This window comes from Caretta caretta, chromosome 24, assembly GCF_965140235.1.
Source record: "Caretta caretta isolate rCarCar2 chromosome 24, rCarCar1.hap1, whole genome shotgun sequence".
NCBI classification, from domain to species: domain Eukaryota; kingdom Metazoa; phylum Chordata; order Testudines; family Cheloniidae; genus Caretta; species Caretta caretta.
In genome coordinates this window covers 1,342,024-1,365,466 of record NC_134229.1, presented here as the reverse complement: position 1 = coordinate 1,365,466, position 23,443 = coordinate 1,342,024, and the positions used below count along the sequence as shown (strand labels likewise).

Here is a 23,443-nt window from a genome sequence, read left to right as displayed (position 1 = left end):
CTCCGTGTCTTTCAGTTCGGGGCCAGGAGAATGGATTGGATGGTGGGAAGAGTGGAGGCTCCTCTGGAAGAGGCACAGAGAGAGGGAGACGGGGCCGCGGACGAGGCAGAGGTACACAAAGTGGGGGTTGTGTGCAGGGGGTGGTGGATCCGATGTAGCTATTTCCAGTTGACTTCAAAAAGCTCTTCTGTAGAGAGGTCTTGAGGGGCTGAACAGAAGTCACAGGCAGTAAATATTTTTCATCTCTATTCTTGTGTTAATGCTTAGCACCTATATATTGCTTTGCACCTGGTAAGCACAGTAGAGCCATTAACTAGTTCTCATACCCTACCCCTGAGGCTTAGTTAAATATTGCCCCATTTTACAGGTGGGGGGAACTAAGACAAAGGTGGCTGTTGTATGAGATCAGGGAAAGCATTTGTTAGCACCAGAATCTAAGTTCTTGTCCTGGTACCTCTGGGCAGCTTTGCTGCCTCTCTGTGAGCAGCACTCATTCATTCTCATTGCTGAGAGTCTAAAAATAAATCTTTCCATGAAACAACCTGAGTTGTTTGGTAATTGCTGATGAGACCATGTCCTGTAGATTTGGAGTCTGGCCTCTCATATTTGTGCCTTGTGACCGATGGGGAGCTAATCTGTGGTTGGAATCATTTGTCCCTATTTACACCGCTAACATGTAATTCACATGCATGTAAAGGAGCAGTCTGAAATCTTATCAATGCAGGAAGATGCTGAACATTGTCATATACTGGGCGTTTGAAATGCCGCATAGTGTTAAACACTTACCTTCCCAGCAACACACAGCAAAGCTGTGAGCCTTGCTGTTTGACGGCAGGACAACACTGATGTGTGTTTGTCTCTTACAGGTGGCTCTGGAAGGCGGGGGGGAAGATTTTCTGCCCAGGGCATGGGGTAAGTTTTTATTGGATACAAAACAAGAAAAGCAAGATAATTAGTGAATTTGTCTCTGCACGGGGGTGGGCAGGGGACAACTTAAGTCTGGTTAAACTAACTGGTGGGTTCTGTCATTCCTTGCTGGTTTGTGTATCTGTCCCATTGCAGCAGCTGTATCGTACTGAGTTGCATTTGGAATGGCTAAGACAGCAGTAGGTTTGTCTTACAAAGTGGACGGGGTCTGCTTAAACTATGTCCTGGTTTAAATGTGATTGATTTTCATTCACAGCAGTTACAAGGAAATCTAAACTTGCTCCCCCCAATCTGTGTTCCAGAACTTTCAACCCAGCGGATTATGCAGAGCCAACCAGCACGGAAGAGAACTATGGGAATAGCAGCAACACATGGAACAGTACTGGCAGCTTTGAGCCCGACGATGGGACAAGTAAGTGACCTCCATGCTTCCGTCCCATTACTACCTGCTGGTTAGATCAAAAATTGGTTTCTTGCAAGTCCCCTTCAGTCACAAAATAGCAAGGGAATGGATTGTGGATTCAGGGCAGGAATTCAGTGTCCTGCTTTCCTTATACCCAATGCTGTTCTTGTTGCAAGTGTCCAGTGTGCGTTCATTGGGTTTCCCGGTAAGTTTTACTCTCCGACACTTTGAGGTTATCAGTGGAAGTGTGACAGCTGCACAGTCAGATCTAGCATGTGCACTGGAAGCACCTGGGTCGTGCAGTGCCCTGCTCCGAGCTGGTGAAGGTGCTGACCAAGGGCACTGGCGTGTTTGCCTCTGACTGCTTTCTGGCATGGGGGCTGTGTTTTGGCACACCTGTCAGCACAGAGGACATTGTGTAAACAGCGATAAGGCTGACTGGTGGCAGCTTTTCCTTGCACGTAGTGCATCCTCCTGAGCCAAGCTTTCTGCGTTCAGATGTCTGCTCTCTCTGTATTCCGACGTGGGGAGTGCTCTGCTTCCTGCCCCAAACTGTTTGCAAGATGAGATCTTAATACGGAAAGCTGGCTTCTGGGGAATTGATGCCCAGGGCCTCCCTTTTTGCCCAGGAGTTCTGCTCCTCACTGAGCTGTCCAAGCACTCTTCTCTTGCTGTTTTCTTGCATTGTGAAAATGGGGTGGTGTTTTCATATAAACATTGAGAGTGGGTTGTGAGATTTGAGTAGATGCAATTTTGGCAATGCAGTAACTGGACATAGTCTCATGGGACACTCTCTAATTAAAGCTAGTCGTGAGACATCTGTACGTTTTTAGAGGGGAGCAGTATCTTACATCACAGTGGGGTCAGAACTTCTGTGCTTCTCAGCTCTCTCCTCTGAGTTACTCAAGTGAGCCCGAGCTCCTGCCACCATACATCAGACTTTTAAACCAGACTATTCTGACGCTGCCCCGTTCGTCTGCCTGCCTCAGCTATGACAGCTCAGTTTTATTTTCCTTCTTCCAAAATCCCAACTGAAGACCTGTTACTTGTTAGTTTCCATTGATTACGTTCCGTCTGTGTAAGGAAGTGGTTAATATCGTAATTATGCTGTAGTTATGGTAATCTAGCAAATGCATTTTTCTGTCTCACTTTCAAAGCTGCTGTTCATTAGAATGGATTATTGCACCTTACCAGCATGTAGCTCTATTTTGGTATCTCTTTCAAAGACAGCGAATAGCCTTTTTCAGAAAAATCACTTTTTTGGTCACAGCTTTTTAGCAGATTGAAACTTCTGCCGATGGGTCTGAGACCGTGTAGCCATTTAATCTGGACTGTTAGAGGGCTGGATAAGAATCCATACCTTTGGGGCAAGGGAATGGTTTTTTGTTTACACTGCGTAGGATAAAAGAATGGATAGAAACATGCCACTTCTACTTACTGCAAGTTCATACCTTTCTTTTCCAAGTAGATTTTCATTGTGTGTACACCCAAACCAGTGTTCTTAGGAAGGATAAATCTAACCAGAGTCTGTAGTTGCTGGGTGGGGAGAGAGCATTGCTTCACTCCACATAGAAGGATCCAGGTTTGCTTCTGTGCTACAATGTGTTCATAGTGTAAATTTCATAATAAGTTCTTTACAAACATGTCATGCATTATCATTTTATGTTTCCATTTTAGCAGCCTTGAGCATCTCTCTTTAATTTTAGCAATATCCACAGGTACAATGTTACTGGTGTACGTGGGGGCAATGAAACTTGTTCTCAAGCCAAAATTTCACTGGTTGTTTTTCTTTTTCTTTTCTTTTTTGTTTCAGGACTTGATTTCATTGGGGGTGAGGGCTCAAATTATCCCCGAAAATTTGACACTGCTCCTGGTATGATACATCCAGGTGCACTAACTGCCCCGGATACCTTTACTTTATAGCTTATTTTAAAAACTGAAATATCTGTGGATATGTCTTCTTATGAATATTTGATGTTTGTTCTGACTGTGCTTTTACTAATGCTGACACCTTAAATGTAAATCAGGAGCGGTTATGTCTAAAGGCGCATGGGTGATGTAAATTCCAGGTTCAGCCACTGCTTGTCTGCACCCTCAGCACCACCAGGTCTGTGGCCCCGACAACATCCTACCCGGTACAAGGAAGTGCCAGGCAGCTCAGGCTCCTGTCTCTCTCTCTCAAATGCAGAAAGTTCTGACCTGGCTAGCTCCTAGTGCTGCACGTACCCTGAGTCCCAGGCTCAGCGACGCAGTGCTCTGCTCCCTGGCCTCCAGAGCAAGTTTTTGCAGAGGGTTTTGCAATGCTGCTGCAGGTGTAATTAGACCTGCTAGGTGCTATCAGCACATCACTCCCACTTACAGCTGCTTCTTGGTAAGCATTGCATTGATTAGTCGCTGCTCTGGCATTCACCACTGTGCAACATAACTCCTCCGTCCTGTGCACACATATGCCCGAGGTTCCTGGGTGTCTGAGATTCCACGCACTTGATGCTTCAGAGATTTAGGGCCTTGTCACTTTGCTTCCTGCCTTTGGGATCTTTTACTATTACGCACTTTAAGACCTGAAGGGGCCATTAGATCATCAGGTTTGAGCTCCTGTATCACACAGGCCAGAAAATTTCACAGTCATCCCTACATTGAGCCCAGTAGCTTGCTTGACTAAAGCAGATCTTCCAGAAAGGCAGCCAGTCTCAATCTGAAGTCTTCAAGGGATGGAGAATCCACCGCTTTACCATGGAAAGTGAAGAATAAATGGGGAAAGCTTGGCCGTTGAAGTCAAAGCTTGTTTTTCTGGATAAGGATCCTGTGAGGGTTCGGGTGCAGGTTTTCCATTACCTGCTTCTCCTCCCAGTTTTGCCCCGAGATTAAGCCTGCATGTCCCTTTCGTCTGCAGTTTCCTGTTCCTTTGTGGCCAGTTTACGGTTCTGAGCTGAGACCTCCAGCCGTGGGTAGTGCACAAGCTGTTAGTGTGAAACCAGCTGCTGGAGTTCTGCCATTCAGTGTCGCACCCATTTGTGTGTGCATCTGGATTTACATTCCATGGAGCTTCTCGAGCCCAGTCGCTCTTCTCTGAATTCGGTCAGTGAATATCCAATACCCTGTGGCACCTGCAGGCCCTCCTAGTCAGTTACAGGAGCAGCAGACTCTGATGTTAATGTTAGAGAGATGTCCGAAAAGAATAGAAAGGGGCCACCGAGGAGTCCCTCTCTTCAAGCTTGTGGCAAGTGCAACAGGGCCTCAGGCTGTCCAGAGGGAATGGCTAGCTGCTGTTACAGGAGCAGGCTGTCACCTGAACTACTATCTGGTACTAGCTGACTCAATGACTGCACCTCTGCTGCCTTGAAAATGGATAATATTTCTCCCAGCCAACTCCTTCCCTAAGAGAGGGGAGCAACTGCCCTGGAAGAGACTCCCTCACCAGGCGGGAGAGGGCAGGGCAGGCAATCTCCTGTCTTTCTGAATAGGACACTGTCTTGAGTGCCAGAGTGCTGGATTCGCTGGAGATGATCTCGCTTGGCCAGGAGCTTAGCGGGATGTTTGGTTTATTTTCAGCAAGGTAGATATACAGTGTGCTGGTTAGGAAACCATCCATTTCCTTTCTGGAGAGCATCTTGAATCGAAAGCAGCTCTTTGCATACACTTCTCCTTCCCTCTCCATGTGCAAGAAATCTCGATCAGGGCTGGACTGGGTGTGTGACACCTGTAAAGCAGCCTGGTAGGGAGAAGTTTTGGAGTGTAGGGAAAGCCTTTCTCATGGGTCTGGAAGCTGAAGAGTTTAGCTCAGCCTTCCTTGCCCCTCTGCTCTTCCTCTTATTCCCAAAACTGATCTGACAAAAGGAAATTGAAATGGGGCCCAGGGCCATGTCCTGCAGCACAGACTCTGTTTCCTGCTTTCTGCCAGTCACAACTGGATTGAGGTACCTAGCCTCTGCCTGGGTAGGGAGACGGGCTCTAGTCCCTGAAGGTCTGGAAAAGGAGCCTTCACACTGCTGCTGAGGGAGCAAAGAAGCAGAGGAGAAATGAGGAAAGCTGGCTTTAACTCTTCCCCACCCCCCAAAAGGGTAGCATGTACTCTTCCCCTGCCTGTGTTATAGCAAAGGGGGAGTTCTCCAAGTGTGGGATGCCCGGAGGCTGCAAGGACCCCAGGAGTTAAACTGTATTAATGTTTTGATCCTAAATAGAATAAAATATTTAGAGGTTTGAATCTGCTCAGTTTACCAGGGAAAATAAACAATAGGCTCTGCTAGTAATTTGCTTCCTTGGTGCTCTCAAGCAGCTGCATCTCTGGAACTGGGAGACTTTTCAAGTCTTGGCCTGACAATGATAGACTATATGGAAATTCCCCTCCCCCCCCTCCAAATCTGGGAGGGTTCTGACTAGCCTCTAAGAACCGGAGACCAAAATGTTCCACTTTTACAAGTTCTAAAAGCTCGTTAGCTGATTAAGGTGGTGTTGTCACAGGCAAAACTTGTCCTATTCTTGTAAATGTCTATAGAATTAACCCTGTTGGCTGTGTGGCTTTTTTTTTTAGTCTGGTTTGTATGGGTGAAAATGACCTGCTGAAAAGTGGCAGGCTGCTTTTGTGCCCTGATTTTCTGATGTGAAATGCTCCCCCTCTCCTCCCACCCCAGGACCTAAAATTAAGTCTCTAGTGGACTCTGAAGTGAGCATGCTACACCCAGAGTGCTCAGTTCAAACTGAGGTGTGTGTGTGGGGGGAGGGGGGAACAAGGGACTTGGAACTGGCTTGTAGGGGATGCAGTCAGGTTAAAAACAAATTTTTTAAAAAGTAAATTTGTCTATCTTTACAAATCAAACCTTGGACCATTGAAACCAACATGATGATCTTTTCACTGCAGTATTTTATCTGTTCGTCTTTTGTATTTGTCTGAAATTGAGCAAGGAAAATTCATGAATCACAGATTCCCAGTAGATTTCACTTTCAGAGTCTCATGTGCTAGGCAAAGTGCCCCCGTGTTGGGTTTCAAGCGCTGCAGGGAAACGTTCTCATTGAAACGAAAATAAACCAGGGAAACATTTCAGTTCTTGGGTCTTACGAAAGCTTGTTTACAAAACTAAAACTTGGGACTGAATTTGATCTGACAGTGTCCCTTTAAAAAAATCCATATGATTGCTAGCCAGTCTAGCTGCATGGTGGTGTCCCACAGGAGAGCTGGATTTTGGCGCCACCTCTGGCAGAAGACACTCTGGAGGTGGTGCTCTCGGTCTCTGCTGGGCTGGGGATAGCTGGTTGTGGGTACAGCTACGGCAAGGAGAGGGGGAAGCAGGAAAACGGATGATTCTGAGCAAAGAGGCTGGGGAAGAACCTAGGGAGCCCCCTGGCTAAACCCAATACCCTGAGTTTCTGCTTTGGTGTTGGGGTGTGTCTGTGTGCAGCGTTTCTTAGCCTCTCGCCTGTGCCTGGTTGGTGAGTAAGAACCCATCCAGCTGCCTGCTATGCTCCCAAATCGCTTGCCTGGCTTTTGTAAGAAATGGGGCTATGACACGTAGCAAACTTCCCAAACCCTTGCTTTCCTTGTAGGTGCTTGGAGGACAGCGACGGAGGAATGGGGAACAGAGGACTGGAATGAAGATGTAGGTACTCTCAATCCCCTCCCCATGCTAGAAGGGGGACAAAACCTGCTAGCTGAGGACTGTAGGAATAGCCCCAAACCAGGCTCCTTGTTCCAGGAACTGCACTGCACGACTCAGGTGGATTAAATATTGTCGCTACTGAACTCTGTGGAAAGTTAACACTGCGAGTTTGCAGCTTGGAAAGCATTGCCTCCTGTGGATCTGTAATATCCACGCTGGGGGCTGGGGGGAGGGAGTCTGGATGCAGAATGTCAAGTATCTTTGCTTGTCTTTATTGCCAAGGTTGTGCTTTTTATGCCTGTTTCCAGGAGCTCTGAGCTCTTCCTTCTGTGTTAATCTGTGGTTTGTCTCATGTTCATCTCGTTGCTTGATCTGTGTTCTCGGCATCCGATTCCACTGCTTCAGAAGAAACTTTGCCTTGGTTTTTAAAGTTCTCCTAACTTTGGCCCTCATCCAGCTGCCATTTAAATCAAGGGAGAGTTTTGCTATCACCTTAAATGGCTGCAGGACTGAGCCCTTTATTGTACATTTTTTCGCTTCCTTTCAGCTGGGCAGCTGGAGTTGACAGCAAAGGAAAAGGCATTCATTCTTCAAGTGCTGTCCGAAGGAAGCGTTAGTGCTGAGTGTAGAAACACAGGCAGTTAGAGCTGCTCCTGCGCTCATCAGGTCTCTGCTTGAAGGCAGTCTGGACACCCTTTCTTGCGTTACATGGAGGCCCTTTGCACACCAAGCAAACGCTCTGGCCTGGGATGGTTTTCTGTGGTTTTTTTTTTTTTTTTTTTTGGCCATTACTTGCAGAGGTGCTTGCAACAGTTCTTGGGCTTCTCTCTCTGGGATAAAAGCTGTTTATATACAAATATAGTCCACTCTAAACTATGTGGGGGCTGCTCTAAAACTTCCCATCCATCTATCCTGAGCATTCCTTAGAATTCAAACAGGAGTTACTGGCCTGTAGAAAGCAGACTGCCCCTTTGCTGGTTGTAGACCCAGTTCAGCAGAGCACTTTGGCTTGTCCATTGACTTGAGTGAAATGCAAGCACGTGTGGAGGGGCTTTGCTGACTCAGGGGCTAACTGAGCAGTTTTCCTGCACTGCCCTAGCAGGCCTTTGGGTTCTTGGCCCGGTAGCCAGAAGTCCTCACTTTGGCTGTGGGAACTGAGGCTCAACTGTCAGACTAAGTCTGAAGTGTCTTCGTAGCTGACTCTCCTCTCTCAGATATTTCCTCCTCCATGTCCGGTGGGTTTGGGGTCCGTGCTGCACTTCGTGAGTTTCCAGATGCCCGTTTTCCAATCGATTTTTCACTCCATAACTTCCCAGTTGCTCTGTTGGACTGAGGGACAGCCAGCACTGAGTGGAAATGCTTTCTAAGCCTGGCAGATGATTGAGTCATTGAGGAGGGTAAACCCAGGAAAAACCAAGGGCTGGCATGTTTGTGAAACACGTTATCAGTGCTAACCCCACGCACTGATTCTTGTGGGCTGCCATGAGCGAACCTTCCTGCACATGTTCTTCCCAGCCCCAGTTCCTTTGCATTTTTGCCTTAACTTTGAAATCTCTCTTTATTTGGAGCCCTAAAGCATGGTTCTAATGAGTGGGTTACCTCCCTCTTCTGTCTTCTAGCTTTCAGAGACCAAGATCTTCACTGCCTCCAATGTGTCTTCAGTGCCTCTGCCTGCCGAGAATGTGACAATCACAGCTGGCCAGAGGTGATGGCTTAATAATAATGCTATGGCAGTAGCAATATGGTAGTCCAGGGCCAGGGCATTGCTTCATAGAGTCATGGAACCACAGGACTACAGGGGACCGCAAGGGTCACCTAGTCGAACGTCCTGCCAAGATGCAGGATTTGTTGTGTTTAAACCATCCAGACAAATGGCTATCCACTTGGACAAAATTCAGGAGCTCTGAATAAGTTCACTTGGGTTTGAGTGGAAGGACTAAGTGCTTAGAGCCCAGGTTTGGAAGCCAGGAATTCCCAAGTTCTGTTAGAATTTCTGTCTTCGGCTCATCGGATTGTCCCTTTGTAAAACAGCTTTGAGATTTTCAGAGCAGACTAAGGGATTTAGGCACATCTCTTGATTTTAATGAAAGGCACTTGTCTAAATCCCCTGGACTAATTTGAAAGTCTCAGCCGAAATGCTTAACTACTTCACAGGAGGATGTGAGGGTTATTCATGTTTGTAGAAAACTTTGAGTTCCTCCAAAAGGTTCTATCAAAATTCAGAATTATCTCCATAGAGTTATTCTTGCAGACAATTCATTGAGTTCGACATATAAATGTAAACCATTAACATGTCAGTTGTTGGTCCCAGGAAAACAGTTACATCAGTGGCCTGTTCATTTATTAGTCAAGGTTTCACCTGCTTGGATGCAACTCTGTTTTGTGTAACTTCATAATTTGATTGCCCTGGCTTACCAAGCAAAACCTTTCTGTCTCTGTCCATTCTGTTGATTGCCAGACTTTTCTTAATAGTTTGGCAGGATTAGCTCTGCTTACTCAGCCTAGCCGATAGGTAGCACAGGTGTGCCTTGCCCAGGTGACCATACGTAATAGCTGCTCTTAGGCCTGGTTTTTCCTTTTGGTTACTTGTAGTAGGTACGGGCGGCTGCTCCTTTCAGGCAGTCCTTTGAGATTGCTAGAGACAGTTGCTGACTAGTGCTGAGGTAGTGTAGTGTGAATCTCTTTGAGGTCACGGGGGCGGGGAAGGACGTTCTTGGCTGGAATAGAAAGCTAACAACCCTCAAGGGATGGTACGGCTCCAGTTAACCTGGGTGGTTTCATCCTTTTCCTTCTCCCAGAATTGACCTTGCGGTGCTGTTAGGAAAGACACCCTCTTCTCTGGAGAATGAGTCATCAAACCTGGATTCAACCCAGGCTCCTTCTCTTGCCCAGCCACTGGTGTTCAGCAATTCCAAGCAGACTTCTATGTCCCAGCCTGCATCTGGTAACGCCTTCCCTCATCACAGCATGGTAAGGAAAATGCCACTCACCTTTGCCTAGGCAAGGTAGGGGGCCTGCTGAATTCACCCACCTTCTGAAACCCTCTCTTTAAGTAATAGGGGAGGGGCAGAATGGGTGCACCCATTTAGTTGAGAATCCCCAAGCTGCGTGATTTACAGCTTCAGTCCTGCGCTCATGGCTCCCAGTGTTGTGAGTTCATAGGAATTAGGTGACTGAGCAGGATAACCTCAGTGCTGGAGCAGTGTTCGGTCCTGGCTAACCCTGGGCCACGTGCCTCTTTCTCACTACGAAAGGGGAAAACCGAATCCCATAGCCTCTGAGCAGCTGTGAGCTGTATTGTCTGAAAGGGCGATAGGGTGGTAACCACAGCAAGGGAGCATGCCCCGAGTGTGTCGGGGCAGCTGGGCCTGTGACCATAGCCTTGCTGGGTGTCTCCTGTTCTGTACTTCCCTCTGGAGGCTTCTCAGAGAGCTGGTTTCTCCCTCTCAGGGAGACGACTTGTCCCAAGGACAGACTCTGCTTTCAAAGCACCAAAGGTGCCTGTTCCTTAAGGCAGGTGAGTGCTGCCACTCTGCTCTGTCCCGCTCCACTCAATCCCTGCATCTCAGGCTTAGCTTGTGCCGGGTTGGTTCTTGGCCATCCTGCAGCGACGGACAGGGGTACCCCCAGCCTGGTATGAGCTGAGAGCCCAGCAGTCCTGTGTTGAAGAGCGAAGAAGGGAATTGTTGAAATGCACCCAGAGAGGTGCCTGGAGCTGGACAACTGGTTCTTCGTGTCACCCTGGCAGACAGATTGGGAGGATAAGGATGGGTGGCATTTTCCAAAGCACCTATGTGACTGGGGAGCAGGAGTCCCATGGACTTTCGTTGGCACTTAGGGATTCTTGCAGATCCATCTGCTCCCTTTACTGGAGAGCTCAGCTGTGCTACATCCATGCCCTAAAACCTGGCATCCCACGCAGTGCAGGGCAAAATACGAGCATAAAGCCTCTCATTACAGACAGCACCCACAGTACATCCACGGGAAACAAAGCCTATGTGTGAAACATGCAGGGCAGGGGCACTCAGCTTTCCTGCGGCTCAGGGCTTCCCTTGGAAATCGCGGCCCCTGCTTTTAGTGGTGACTTTTCCTTTCCTTGTTAAAACCCCAGGTGAGCATGCTGGGGAAGGGGTTTGGAGATGTCGGAGAGGCCAAAAGCAGCAGCACCACAGGCTCTCAGTTCCTGGAGCAGTTCAAGACAGCTCAGGCTCTGGCCCAGCTGGCTGCTCAGCACACCCAGCCCGGCGGGAGCAGCACCTCCTCCTCCTGGGACCTGGGACCCCCAGCCCAGCCCTCAGCTCTCGCGCAGTATGGTAAGGCATCGAGGACGCGGTTTCTGGGCGGCGAAGAGTGTGCTGCAGTTGGTGGCGTGGAGGATTCACTTGGGAGTGCGAGCCCTGGAGCCTTTGGGCTCATTGCCATTCAGAACAAATCACCGGGAGCACACATCTAATTGCCCTCGGATTGGAGAGTTATTATTGCTCATTAAGGCACTCTCAGGGTCTTTCCTCGTCCTTTTTCCACTCCCAGCAACCGAAATGAGTTCATTCTGTGTGTCCATCTCACTGGCATCTGTTTCAGCCCTGCCAGCCTGCCACACGGACGCCTGCAGGCATCTGCTGACCAGTCCCCTCGCCATTTACGCAGCCTAGCGTGCTCTCTAAGTGCAGAGATCTGTAGAGAGGAATTTTATGAGCGGTGGCCTCAAGTACTTTGAGTCCAAGAGCTCTCCAGCGGAATAGATCTCAGATACACAGGCATGTGTCAGCCTCCATCTGCTGGAGGGAGCTGGGCTGCCGATCTCATCGGGCCCCTTGGAAAGGAAACTAGCCTCCGCTGATGGCTCTCATGCCAGAGGCCAGTGGGGAAAGGAAGCGATTTTCCTGGCCCTGGGGATACCTATGATACAAGAGCAGCTCTAGCTGTTCTGTGCTTCAAAGGTCTCTCCAAGCCTTGCATGGTCTAGTGTTAATGCAGTTCTTTCAGCTCCTACACGTTGTTTCTTGCTCTGGGGAAATGGCTCTGGTTCAGATATGAGCTGAGGAAAAACTCAGCCCTGTTCCAGCAGCCGCCAGTGTTGGCATCCTCTAAGTGTTTCAGATAAGGAGCCCCAGAGCAGAGGCAGAGAGAATGGGAGTTGTGTTTAGTAAGCCGGGGTGCAGGAGGTGCAGCCATGCTGAGGGGAGGAAGGCCTGGGTGGTGGTCGTGGGGTGCACAGTAGGTGAAGGAAAACAATCGGGCAATCAAATGCAGCCAAACTTGCGGAGGAGGGCAGGGAAGCAAAGCCAGGTTTCTCTGAGAGTCGGTGTTTGTGTAAGAGGCATTTGCAGTCGTTCTGTGATGGAGAAGCTCTGCTGACTAGATCTGCTTCCTTCCACCCCTAATCTTCATGGCAAGAGCTGCAGGGAGGCCTTATACGCTGAGCTGAAAGGTGGAGTGCTTGACAGGTCAGCACACTGCCCGTGGAAGAGGGCAGGGGTCTGGTTAGAATGCTGGACTGGGAGTCAGGGCTCCTGGGGTTCTTTTCCCAGCAATGCCCCTGACTCCCTTCGGAGTGGTACTCCCCATGCGCCCATGTAGGAGGGACCTAATAGCTCCATGGACATTAACTAACTCTGTGAAGAGCTTTGTGATGCCCGATGAAAGGCTCCAGGGAGGGGCAAGGTCTCAGTCATTTATTTCATTACTGAAACCTAGAAGTGGCGGGACTTGTGTTAGCTCTCACGAAACAACCAGTATTGATCCAGCCTTGTTTTGCGCAGCAGATCTAAAGACCCCAACGGACTCATCAGTTCACAGCCCCTTCACCAAGCGTCAGGCTTTCACGCCAGCCTCAGCGATGATGGAGGTGTTCATGCAGGACAAGCAGCCTGTGGTGACAGCCTCTACAACGGCACCGCCCCCACCATCTTCCCCTCTGCCCAACAAAACCAACCCTGTTCCACAGATGTCCCCAGGTTCATCGGACAACCAGTCCTCCAGTCCCCAGCCAGTGCAGCAGAAGCTCAAGCAGCAGAAGAAGAAAGCCTCCTTGACATCTAAGGTATGGGGTGTGTGGGGAGGTGGCAGCGGGATTGAGGCACAGCTGTGTTGGAATTGTAGCAGCCTCCCTCCCTGTTAATGGGAGTGGAGCTGGATTTGACTACCCTGAGTTGGATTAGGCTCTCCAGGCTGAACAGATTCATGTTCACAGCGTAATCCAGAGCACCTGCAGACCACAGGGGCGAGTGTGTTCGAAATTCCAGCAGGGTGAGGGTGGGTGTCACTGAAGTCAAGTCTGGGGTTCTCAGTACCTCAATATCTGACTGCAGAGTCGTAACCCTGCAGACATCTGTGTAGGTGAGCCCCTGTGGCCTGATCCCTGTACTCGGGGGCTGTTGGTCAGCTGACATAGCTCTAGCATTGTGACACTGAAGTGTGGGGTGGGCTGAGGTCAGAGCCCTCCTGTGCACATGTAGAATTTTCTCTGCCCACTTCAGTTTGGTTGTCCTTGCAGTGACTTGCCTTTCAGGGACCCCTTCTTCCTTTGCAGATTCCTGCTCTCGCGGTGGAAATGCCTGGCTCAGCTGATATCTCAGGGCTAAACCTGCAGTTTGGGGCATTACAGTTTGGTTCGGAGCCTGTTCTCTCGGAGTACGAATCAACGCCCACGACGAGCGCCTCTGTGAGCCAGTCTCAAAGCAGCCTCTACACCAGCACTGCGAGGTAAGCTCCTTTGCCATTAGGGGCAGCCTTGCTTCCAGCTCCATCTGGGTCTCAATGGACCGGCTATAAGGAGCCTCTGTGCTCTAACCCATTGCAGGGTCAGGAGGAGAAACAGCTTCATCCTAACCAGAGGGGCACCTTGTTTGTACTACTGAGATTCTGGAGTCTCCTGTACCAGCCACAGCACAGTGGGGCGGGAGTTTCCTTGGTGTCCAAGCCGCCTGGGTAAATGAGCGCAGGCCAGCACTGCTGACCCTGCAGCCTGCCCCTGCCTGCTCTGGGAGCCCCCTAACTATACTGCATACCAGTAGACCCTTTCTGGCTGGTCTCATAGCTATAAAGGGGGGACAGCGTATGCAACAGTAAACAGTTAAGTTGCCAGCGGACTCATTCAGACAAACGTATGGCTGATTGGCCTGCGGTACTTAAACAGAAAGTAAATTAGGGCAGGTTTCCTGCTGCCGTTAAACCACTCCCTGTGAATAATGAGAGGGGAATCCCCAGCACAACTGCGCCTTGTTCCAGGTGAACAGGTTGTGTGTGTGCTTTCTTCTTCACACTGTAAATACAAATTGTGGAGACTTCTGTAGCAAACAGGGAGAGAGCTGAGCACGTCTGTCCATTCAAACTGAGCGTGCCTTGTCAAATTGAAGGGTTCTCACCCCCTTGCTGTCTAGCTGATCCTCCTTTGGGAGCTGCTGCCACTCCCAGTCCCTAGCAAGTGTGTTGAGTATCCCTTATTGCACAACAACTTTGCCCTGATGTAATGCTGAACAGGAAGATGTTGGCCCTTTTGTCCCGGCGGAGTTACTGGAGATGTCTGGCATTCAGGCCGGGGAGTGGAGGAAGCAGTCATGGGGGTTTGTGAGAGTAAATATGCCTTAGGAGCTCTAATGTAAACCGTGACTTACGGCTGACCTGCCTGCCCCAACCCCTTCCTGTGCAAGGTCCGTGGCACAGTAATTCACAAGGGTTTCAATGATGTCTGGGTTCTGTGCATTTACTGCCCAGAGCTGGGCAGAATGGTGGAAGGGCTGGGGAAGACCTGTAACGTTAGGCAGTTCCTCCTCCAGCCATTGCCGTGTGTCCCCGGTTTATGTGCTTGTCCAGTCTGATTTCAGAATAGCTTTATATCCTCTCTCCTTATCAAGGATGGGGACCTCTGAGTCTGTCAGAAAGGGGAAGACTTGCCTGGATTTTTCACACTTAATTTTATAGAGAGCATTACATCCCCGAACCATTACAGAACCGTTAGCTTAGAGATACTCTGACCTCAGTGGTTCAGGAGCCAAATTAGCGATCAGCATTACCCAAAAGGGTCACAGTTGTGGGAATTCATTGTTTCATTTACTAGAGTGCAATAAATTCATATTTAAACAGCCTGGCCAGGGAAATGTATATAATTCTCACAGCAAAATGACTGACCATGTATTATTATTTTATCAACTGCAGCTGATTAATAACATAGTAAAAGCCTCCTGATTGGTTCATAACTTTAGTTAGTAATTAAATTGCACAGGGGTTTTATATCATGGGCTGCAAATAGCTGCAGGAGACCCATTAAAGGGCTGCTTGCAAGCCTCACTCTGAATATCCCTGCATTAGCGGGTCCTCACAGCCTCCTTCTAAGTACTAGCTCCGTTTTATGGGTGGGAAAGGGAAGCCCAGAGAGATGAAGTGACTTGGCTTGGGCCACGCAGTGAGTCAGTAGCAGTCAGAATGTGGGAGTTCCTGGCTCCCAGTCCAGTGCTCAGTCCACAGCACCACAAGCCTTTTTCAGAGAGAATCTCCCTGTGGCTGGGCCATCCCTCTCCTGGCTGCACTTCTCTGCTGGGTTTGATCAGCTACATTGATAAGCACATGTAAGCAAAGGCTTGAGGCTGCCAGCCCAGCAGGGTCACTTTGGAGAGAAAATAAACCCCTTCCTTTCTTTCTGTGTAGTGAATCTTCGTCCAATCAAAGCCAGGAGTCTGGTTACCAGGGCGGCACAATACAGACAGCAACGTATACCTCCCAGAACAGCGCTCAGGGACCACTGTATGAACAGAGATCCACCCAGACCAGGCGATACCCAAACTCCATCTCCTCCTCGCCCCAGAAAGACCTGACCCAGGCCAAGGTAGGGAGCTGGCCTTAACTGCCTTCTGGGGCCAGCGCATCCCCTCTCGGTGGTGCTGTCTTACCATGGCAGAGTGTGAAGCCCTGTGTGGAGGGGTGGCTGTAATTCTGCAGTGCAGGAAGGGTGTAAGAGAAATCAAAAAGCTGATAACTGGGCCCTGCAGATCACTGCAGAGGGGGAGCTGGCAAACTGGGAGAGCAGAGTGCTCAGCGTTGCTGGCTTGCTATGGAAAAGCCCTCTCTTCTGCTGAGCTAAAGGCTTGCTGCTGTGTAGAGGTGGACCTGATGTCGTCACCACAGGATGTGATGGTTGTCTGCAAACTGGCCTTGCTCAGGACTGAAGGAGGAGAGGTGGGAGTGGGTCATTTTAAATGGAGAGGTGAGTGAGGAAATCCATGGTTCCTTGATTCCACTGTAACTTCCTTTCAAAATCTGCAACACCAGCTAGAGGCAGGGTCTGTCAATATTTCTTGTAAATTGGAGCTTTATCATTAATTTAGCCCCAAGTAGGCATAGGTGTAATCCTGGGCCTTGTAGCTGCAGTGCGGCCCCCTGGGTACTGTGGTGGAGGGTGCACTTGCAGTGCCAACCGTGGATGATCTAGTTATTTCTTGGGATGGGCAACGTGTGGGATTTTCTCTTTCCTTCCCGTGATCCCGAGTGTTTCCCCTCTTTCTGGCCAAGGGCTGCACACACCTTCCACTGGAGCCTGCCACGCCACACCTGGGTTAGCTGCTGAGAGGGGCATTGGTCAGGTGCCCCGCTGCTTGGAGAGTCTGTCCCTTTCTGGTCTTCCCTGCTGGCTTCTCGGGGTGGCCTCTTTGGGTGGGGTGGGGGAATTGCCTCATGGATCCTTTGGTGTCGCCTCTTGTCTTGTGGAATCTGATAAATGTGCTGAGAACCCCTCGCTGTTGGCCACATGTCATGTGCCTGCCAAGTATCAAGAGTCCCCATGCTGAGATTTGTTCACCTTCAGTGAAATTCACTGGTGGCAAAATGAAAACTGACAGACGGTTCTGCTTTTCACACACCACCTGTGGTACTCACTGCAGAAGGGTAGTGCTGAGCTTGAGACTAGCATGATTCCAAAAGGGCTTGTAGATTCTTATGGATCACAAAACTATCCAGAGTGGGAATAGTTAATGGAATATCTGTGTTGGAGGAGATGTAGACCTCTTGATCAGCACTTGAGCCGGTCTCTAACTACTAGGTATTAGGAGGTTTCTTGCACCTTCCTCTGGAGCATCTGTACTGCCCATGGTCCGAGGGGAGCCTGAATGGGTTAGCCTCGTGTCTGATCCAGTCTGATAATTCGTACGGTCCTAGGTCTGCTCCTGGAGCTATTGTGTGGGCCTGGAGGGGGGTTAAACAAATGCAGAGGGGTCAGTGAAGACAAGCTGTAGCCATCCCAAACTCTCCCCTTTCTTTTCCAGAATGGTTTCAGCTCTGTACAGCCCACACAGTTACAAACCACGCAGGCCGTCGAAGGTGAGTTGCCAGCATGACTCGGGGGTTGGGTTTGCTCACACCACACATTCCCTTGTGTTCCTTCTGGGGGTTGTGAGCAACAGCCTCAATCCACGCTGGCAGAAAATTGTCACCTTGCTGGCCTGCTCTGTGCTGCTTGTTTTATTTGCTTACCCTAAAATGTTCTGTCTTTTACCACTTGCCTCTGTGACTTTGGGCAGGTCACTTAACTTGTGTGCCTGTCAAGTGGGACAGTCTATTCCTGATGATGATCCTTGGCCCTTATCAAGGGCTTTTCATTCATAGATCTCAGCTCTGTGTGAAGCTGGATAAGGATCATTGCTTCTGTTTTACTGTTGAGGGAAACTGAGGCACAGGGGTGCAGTGGCTTGACCATGGTCACGCAGCAGGTCAGCAGCAGAGCCAGAAATAAGCCCCAGGTCTCCCATCTCCCAGTTTTGTGCTCTCGCTGCCAGTTCATGCTGCATTCCCTTCCTCCACGGGCTGTTGGGAGGGGGGAATGTTTGTAGGTGGAAAGTGCTGGTGGTGTTCCCAGTGCTCAGAAGACCCCTAACCACAGCTTTCATTCACAGGTGCTCCAGGCCCTGTGGTGAAATCAGATTCCCCCTCTGCCCCCAATATTGCACCTCTGAATGATGCAGTATCCGCATCGTCCCTGCTGACAACAGCCAGCCAGCATTCATCAGCTCTGAGTAGCCTGAACCACACTGAGGAGCTCCCCAGTACGACCACCGCCCAACTCAGCAGGTGAGCTCGGGGCATGCCAATTGCTGGAGAAGCAGAACGCTAGGCCCTGTTCAGAAATGGTGAGTGGAGAGGACCTTTTGGACCACCTGCTGCCATGTGGTGATGTGGTACCCCTCCTCTCTCCAGAGGGGCCTCCAGGATCCCCTCACTTAGACACCATGGGATGGAGCTTCAGTCATTCTGGGCAAGAAAAGGTGTCCCTTCCCCTACCTGGCCAAGGCGTCAGGGAAGCGCTGGCTCCACAAAGGAAAGTGCTCTCAAAGTGCTCTTCCCCTGAAATGTACCGCGCTCTGTTTGCCTGGGAAGCAAGCTCAGCTTTGCTGTCAGGAGCTGGACTGCACTTGGCTTCCAGTCTTGTTGCTCTCTCCATATCTATCGTCCATCCCAAATGTGGTCTGGTCCTGCACCTGACGTCTCCTGTGGAGGGAGATAATGGAGCTGTATGGTAGCATTGGAGGGGTAGTGAGCCCTGCTGTCTAACTCTGCAGTTGGCTTGACAGCTTTTTCTCGCCTCCTGCAGCACGTTACCCACCCAGCAGAACAGCCTCTCTTCGTCTACGTCCTCTGGGCGCACATCAACGTCAACTCTTCTGGTGAGTCCAGATACTGCAGTGCAGATCTGCTCAGGCACTGAGCGCCTGTTACTCTGGCCCCACTCACTGGAAATATGGGCGCATCATCCCCTGTGAAAGCCAGGCCCTGATGCAGCAGCAGGCGATGTGTATAGCATAGATCTGGTGGCAAAACTGCTCACAGCCAAGTAACGAGTGCAGCCTGTCAGAGATGGGGTGGGACTCAGCCAGGCTGGCCAGCGATCTAAAGGTTATGGGGGAGAGATTTGTTTCAATATATTGCATGCCCGTTCATGGCTCTAGGCAGGATGAGGCCTGTTTGTCGCATACCAATAGCTCCTTACTAGCTTGCTGTAGCCATTAAGGGAGAAGTGTATGCCACAGAAACCTGGAGTTGCAACCAGATGCAGTCAGACTAGACTGTGGCTGATTGAACTGCAGTGCTCCGACATACCAACTGCTGGCAGTGCGGAAATGCTGAGCCCAGTGCTGCTGGTGCTTACAGCAGAATGAAATTCTTCCCACTCCACGGCATGCATTCAGTCACTGCTCTCCGGGGCTTGCACCAGAGTTGCCTTCAGCACGTTTAAATACCAGGCAGAGGCTCCGGATGTTTGCTTATGGGGGCACTGTTCGGAGCAGGGGTGGGTGTCTCTGGGACGTGGCACTTAACCCAGTAACACATGGAATGAGCAGCACCTTTCTCTTGGTCTCTCTCGCAGGACTGTATTGTTCCCCATGTGCTGGAGAAGGCTCCGGGCTCGCTTAGGGATTTGCTTAGGGGTTTTGCTTCCTTTGTAATTGTGGGTTCTCTCAGTACTGCCCCTTCCAAACTGAAGGGCCTTTTCTTCCTGTATCAGTAGCTTGAAGGGCCTTGTGTCCTGGCCTGAATGTTGGTGTGGTTTTTCGTGCTGGCTGTTGGGCAGCCAGTTCCCCAGATTGTGACTAGATTGTGGCAGTTTGACATTAGAGGATCTCACCGGAGACGGAGTCTGAACAGGGAACCTGCCACAGGGACGGCTCTCTGTGCCACTTGCACAATAGGTGACTGGGTGTGAAGAGCAAACAGCATCTTGTTTCAGCGGCTTTTCTCACCCCTCTTGTCACTGTTCCCCAGCTGCCCCTTTCGGGGTGCTGGAGGGGTAGTGGAGCCCTTTAAACTTGGGATTGTAAGATTTGCCCTGGTGGCTGAGGGGAGGTTTCGGGGTGGGTTTTGTTTTCCTAGTGTAGGTAAACTCCCCCATCTTGTGACTTTTGGAGATGCCCAGTCGCTGTGCCGGATTTCCATGGCCGCATTTAGTTCTGCCTGCAGCCATGTGGTACTGTTTGATAGCTGGAGACATGTAACTAGAGCCAGGCCTGCACTTTGGGAGAGCCCAACTGCAGAGCGGCATGCCCAGTGCAGGAGCAAAGCCCTTGCTGCAAACAGGTGCTGCAGTTAGGGATTTCCAGGTCCAGCAGTTGTTTGCACCCTCCCCCCTGCATACCGCTCCTCCTGCAGGGTGGTTGTTCGTCCTGCTTGGCTACATGGAGACTGCCTGGGCCTCTAACTCTTTCTCTCCCCACCCCTCTTTAGCACACTAGTGTGGAGAGTGAAGCAAGCCTCCATTCTTCTGCTAGCACTTTTTCCACCTCCTCCAGCACCGTCTCGGCTGCCCCACCTGTCGTCAGCGTCTCCTCCAGTCTTAGCAGCGTCAGCAGCCTGGGCTTGAGCCTCAGCAGCAACTCCACAGTGACAGCCTCCTCCCGGAGCTCTGTTGCAACAACATCAGGTGGCGGGGGGCTGCCTGCAGTGGGGGGGAGGGTGAGAAGCTGATCTGGTACTGTGCGGGGCGGGGGGGCTGCATGTGGTGGAGGAAGGACGAGAAGCTGATCTGGTGCTGGGGGAGGGGCCGCATGTGGTGGGGGGACGGCTGATTTGATCAGTGTTTTTTTTCACTGTGTAACTGTGTTTTTCCTCCTTCAGGAAAAGCCCCTCCCAACCTCCCTCCTGGAGTTCCTCCATTGTTGCCTAATCCGTACATCATGGCTCCAGGGCTGTTACATGCCTATCCGGTGAGTGGGGCTCTGGGGAGCTGGCCGCAGAGGTGCGGCATGCCAGTAGATCCTTCCTAGCTCTCTCTGTAGCTAGAAAGGAGGGACAGTGCATGCCAGAGGAATCAGAGTTGGTACCAGATGCAGTCAAGCAGACACCACCTGGTTGAACTTGCAACATAAAACTCTTACAAAAGGCTAATCAATGGGGCTGCACCAGGGCTCAGCTAGTTTGGAGGCTCCCCTCCTGGGAAAAGGCCCTGCGGGAGGGAGCAGTGCGTCTGTGTGCAAAGAGGGGTAAGTGTCACTTGGTGGAGATGACTGCAGGGGTATTCTTGGTGGAGGACTCTGTCTGAGCTGCCTGCTCTGTGGCGTGCTAACCTCCAGCAAGTAGGGCATGTACAGACATCCCCCACCCCCATCCAATGCAGAGCAAAGAGCCCTGGGTCCCAGCCTGGTCAGCCAGCAGCACCTATTGATCCAAGGTCCCTGGGAGCGGAGGTTTGGAGCAGTGCCAGCCCCTTGGTGGGTAACGTGCAAACAGCTGGAATGGGAAGTGGGTGGCAGTGGGACACTAGGACTTACCACTGAGCTTTCTCCTTACGGTAGAGAAACAGGAGCACTGAGTGCAGTGTCTCTGCTGGAGAATTGTCCCAGAAGCTGGGAACCAGGGTGACGGACTGAACCAAAGATCTTAGCCGGGGTGCTCAGTTTTTCCATACCAGCCCCCATTCTGTCGGGTGGTTGCGAGGCGCCCCTCTCGGTCAAGAGCCCACAGTCTTAGCTGTGGGTGTGTATATGTGTGAAACGAGAGAAGTTACACACTTGTGTATACAACTTCTGCAAACTACTTACAAACCGGGATTGTCCCACCGATATTTGATGAGCCATACAATCCCATGTGGCACCACATCTCTCGGCCGCGAACTAGAGATCTTTGACCAGGTCCCGTAGCGGTTTCTCTCGTTCCAGTCATTCTGTCTCTTGTTGTCATGGGGGCTGGTCTTCATTCTTGGTCATATAATTATCTGGACTATGGTCGTTCAGATCTGCCTTGGCTACTTGGTAATGAGCTGTAAGATTTGTGTACCTAATGCAATCTCCTGCTCCTTTCTTAGCCACAAGTGTATGGTTATGACGACTTGCAGATGCTTCAGACGAGATTCCCATTGGTGAGTATGTAAAATAAGATATGTAAGGCGCTTCTGTAGACCCAGCAGCTGGCCTGTATCTCTGGACCTAACCAGTGAATCCAGACAGGCCTGCCAGGTTGTAAAGTATTCGTGAGAGACTAGGAAAATGGGATTCCATATGTATACAGCTGTGGCGCTTTCTGTAGAGGTCACTCTAATCAATTTGTGATCAGTTCAGCTCCTCCAGGTGTTCTCTGGCACTTGGGAATCAGTAGCGTTAATTATTTGGTCAGCAGCGGTGATTGGGATAGTAGGTTTATGAAGCCGAGTCCAAAGCAAGCAGAGCTCTGCTCACTGTGAGTGGCGGATGGTGCTGGCTGGACTGACCTTCTCTAGAGACAGACGGAATGCTTGCCCCAGGGATGTGGTACATGGTCTGCAGAAGAGAAGTTATTCTTGTTCCCATGGCTGTGATGCTGGACGTACAGTCCTGGACCTTTTAAGAGCATGCATACCAGTAGACCTTTTCTAGCTCTTCTAATGGCCAGACGGGGGATGGTAAATGCAAGAGAAAATCCGGAGTTGCTACCAGATGCAATCAGCCTACCGTGTGACTGATCTGAACTGCATTACTCCAACACACTGGACTGTTGCAGCCTGGAAATCCTGTTTCTCCAAGAGGCCCGCCTTTGTAACAGTATGTAGTTCATTGCGCTTTCTCCCTGTCTCTTTTAGGATTATTACAGCATCCCATTCCCTACCCCCACCACCCCGCTGACTGGAAGAGATGGCAGCCTGAGCAGCAATCCGTATTCTGGTAGGAGGGAGGCACTTGTCCCTCGAGTTTGGGGTGGCTTGGCTATAGTGTGAGCACTGGGGCAGTGTTTTCTTCTGAAAGCAAGATCTCCGTATGCATGAGGTTTAAATACTGCACCTGGAAGCAGCCAAGCAGGGGAGCTCTTAGATTCTGGATGCTCCACGTGGCAGGCTCTGCTGGAGCCTCTCCGACTGCAGCACTCCAGCTCAGCCTGGTGTGTTTCTCCAAATGAGTGTGCGGCATTTCCTGTGCACTGCCCCACTGTGCAGCACTGGGCAGTTCTAGCCTCGGGAGTGCGGGGATGGCCAGTGGAGCAGGCACTACCCGTGGCTTGCGGCGATTATCCAGCTTGGGGGCTTTATTCTCTTTTGGTCCCTCTGACAATCCCGTTTCTGGTGTTACCGTGACTGGACACCTCATTGCAGCAAAATATCTAGAGGGATCCATTTAGCAGGGAGATGAAGAGCTGCCTGTCTGGCTTGGCAAAGCAGAGTCTAAGCAGGGGAAGGTACAATTGGCAGATACACATAGAGGGTAGAAACATAGGAGGGACAGGAATGCTGAGAAGTAATGGTATGAAATTCAGGCTGAATAGCTGGAAAACCAGCTCTTTTGGGCTGTGGAAGAGTCTCCCAAGGGAAGAGTCAGGTGGGGCATTTAAAAACTTGACTGGGCAACACACTAGCAAATATGCCCTAGGGGTCAGTCCGGAGCTGGAATTAGGAGGGGCCACCTGGCCTAAAAGGGGCTTTCCATCCCAGCTCCAGCACTGAGGCCTGCAGTTAGCTCCTTTAGCTGCTTGTCTTTGCTTTCCTGTGCGTCGCTTCTCCTCCTGCTTCAGGCAGGAAGTGCTTTGGACCAGCCCGCTGACCTTAGAATCCCAGCCCCGGGCTGATGGGCCGTCG

General features: G+C 50.5%; 1 protein-coding gene across 26 annotated transcripts in view; it reads left to right on the top strand.

The window, feature by feature from the left end:
• The window catches only part of UBAP2L (ubiquitin associated protein 2 like), a 43,677-nt gene that overhangs the window by 11,358 nt on the left and 8,876 nt on the right, over positions 1–23,443 (top strand). For 7 of the 26 annotated variants that reach the window (XM_048828230.2, XM_048828224.2, XM_048828226.2 and 4 more), the window contains exons 6-23: positions 16–111; positions 867–912; positions 1,230–1,339; positions 3,144–3,218; positions 6,872–7,041; positions 8,544–8,629; positions 9,723–9,894; positions 11,036–11,237; positions 12,687–12,967; positions 13,457–13,629; positions 15,571–15,748; positions 17,181–17,235; positions 17,808–17,982; positions 18,503–18,575; positions 20,131–20,326; positions 20,521–20,609; positions 21,707–21,760; positions 22,457–22,538. In XM_048828230.2, coding sequence (XP_048684187.1) covers positions 16–111; positions 867–912; positions 1,230–1,339; positions 3,144–3,218; positions 6,872–7,041; positions 8,544–8,629; positions 9,723–9,894; positions 11,036–11,237; positions 12,687–12,967; positions 13,457–13,629; positions 15,571–15,748; positions 17,181–17,235; positions 17,808–17,982; positions 18,503–18,575; positions 20,131–20,326; positions 20,521–20,609; positions 21,707–21,760; positions 22,457–22,538 — 2,313 coding nt within the window. The remainder of the gene's footprint in view (positions 1–15; positions 112–866; positions 913–1,229; positions 1,340–3,143; positions 3,219–6,871; positions 7,042–8,543; positions 8,630–9,722; positions 9,895–11,035; positions 11,238–12,686; positions 12,968–13,456; positions 13,630–15,570; positions 15,749–17,180; positions 17,236–17,807; positions 17,983–18,502; positions 18,576–20,130; positions 20,327–20,520; positions 20,610–21,706; positions 21,761–22,456; positions 22,539–23,443) is intronic. The other 19 variants (XM_048828249.2, XM_048828246.2, XM_048828248.2 and 16 more) reach the window with 12 other exon arrangements.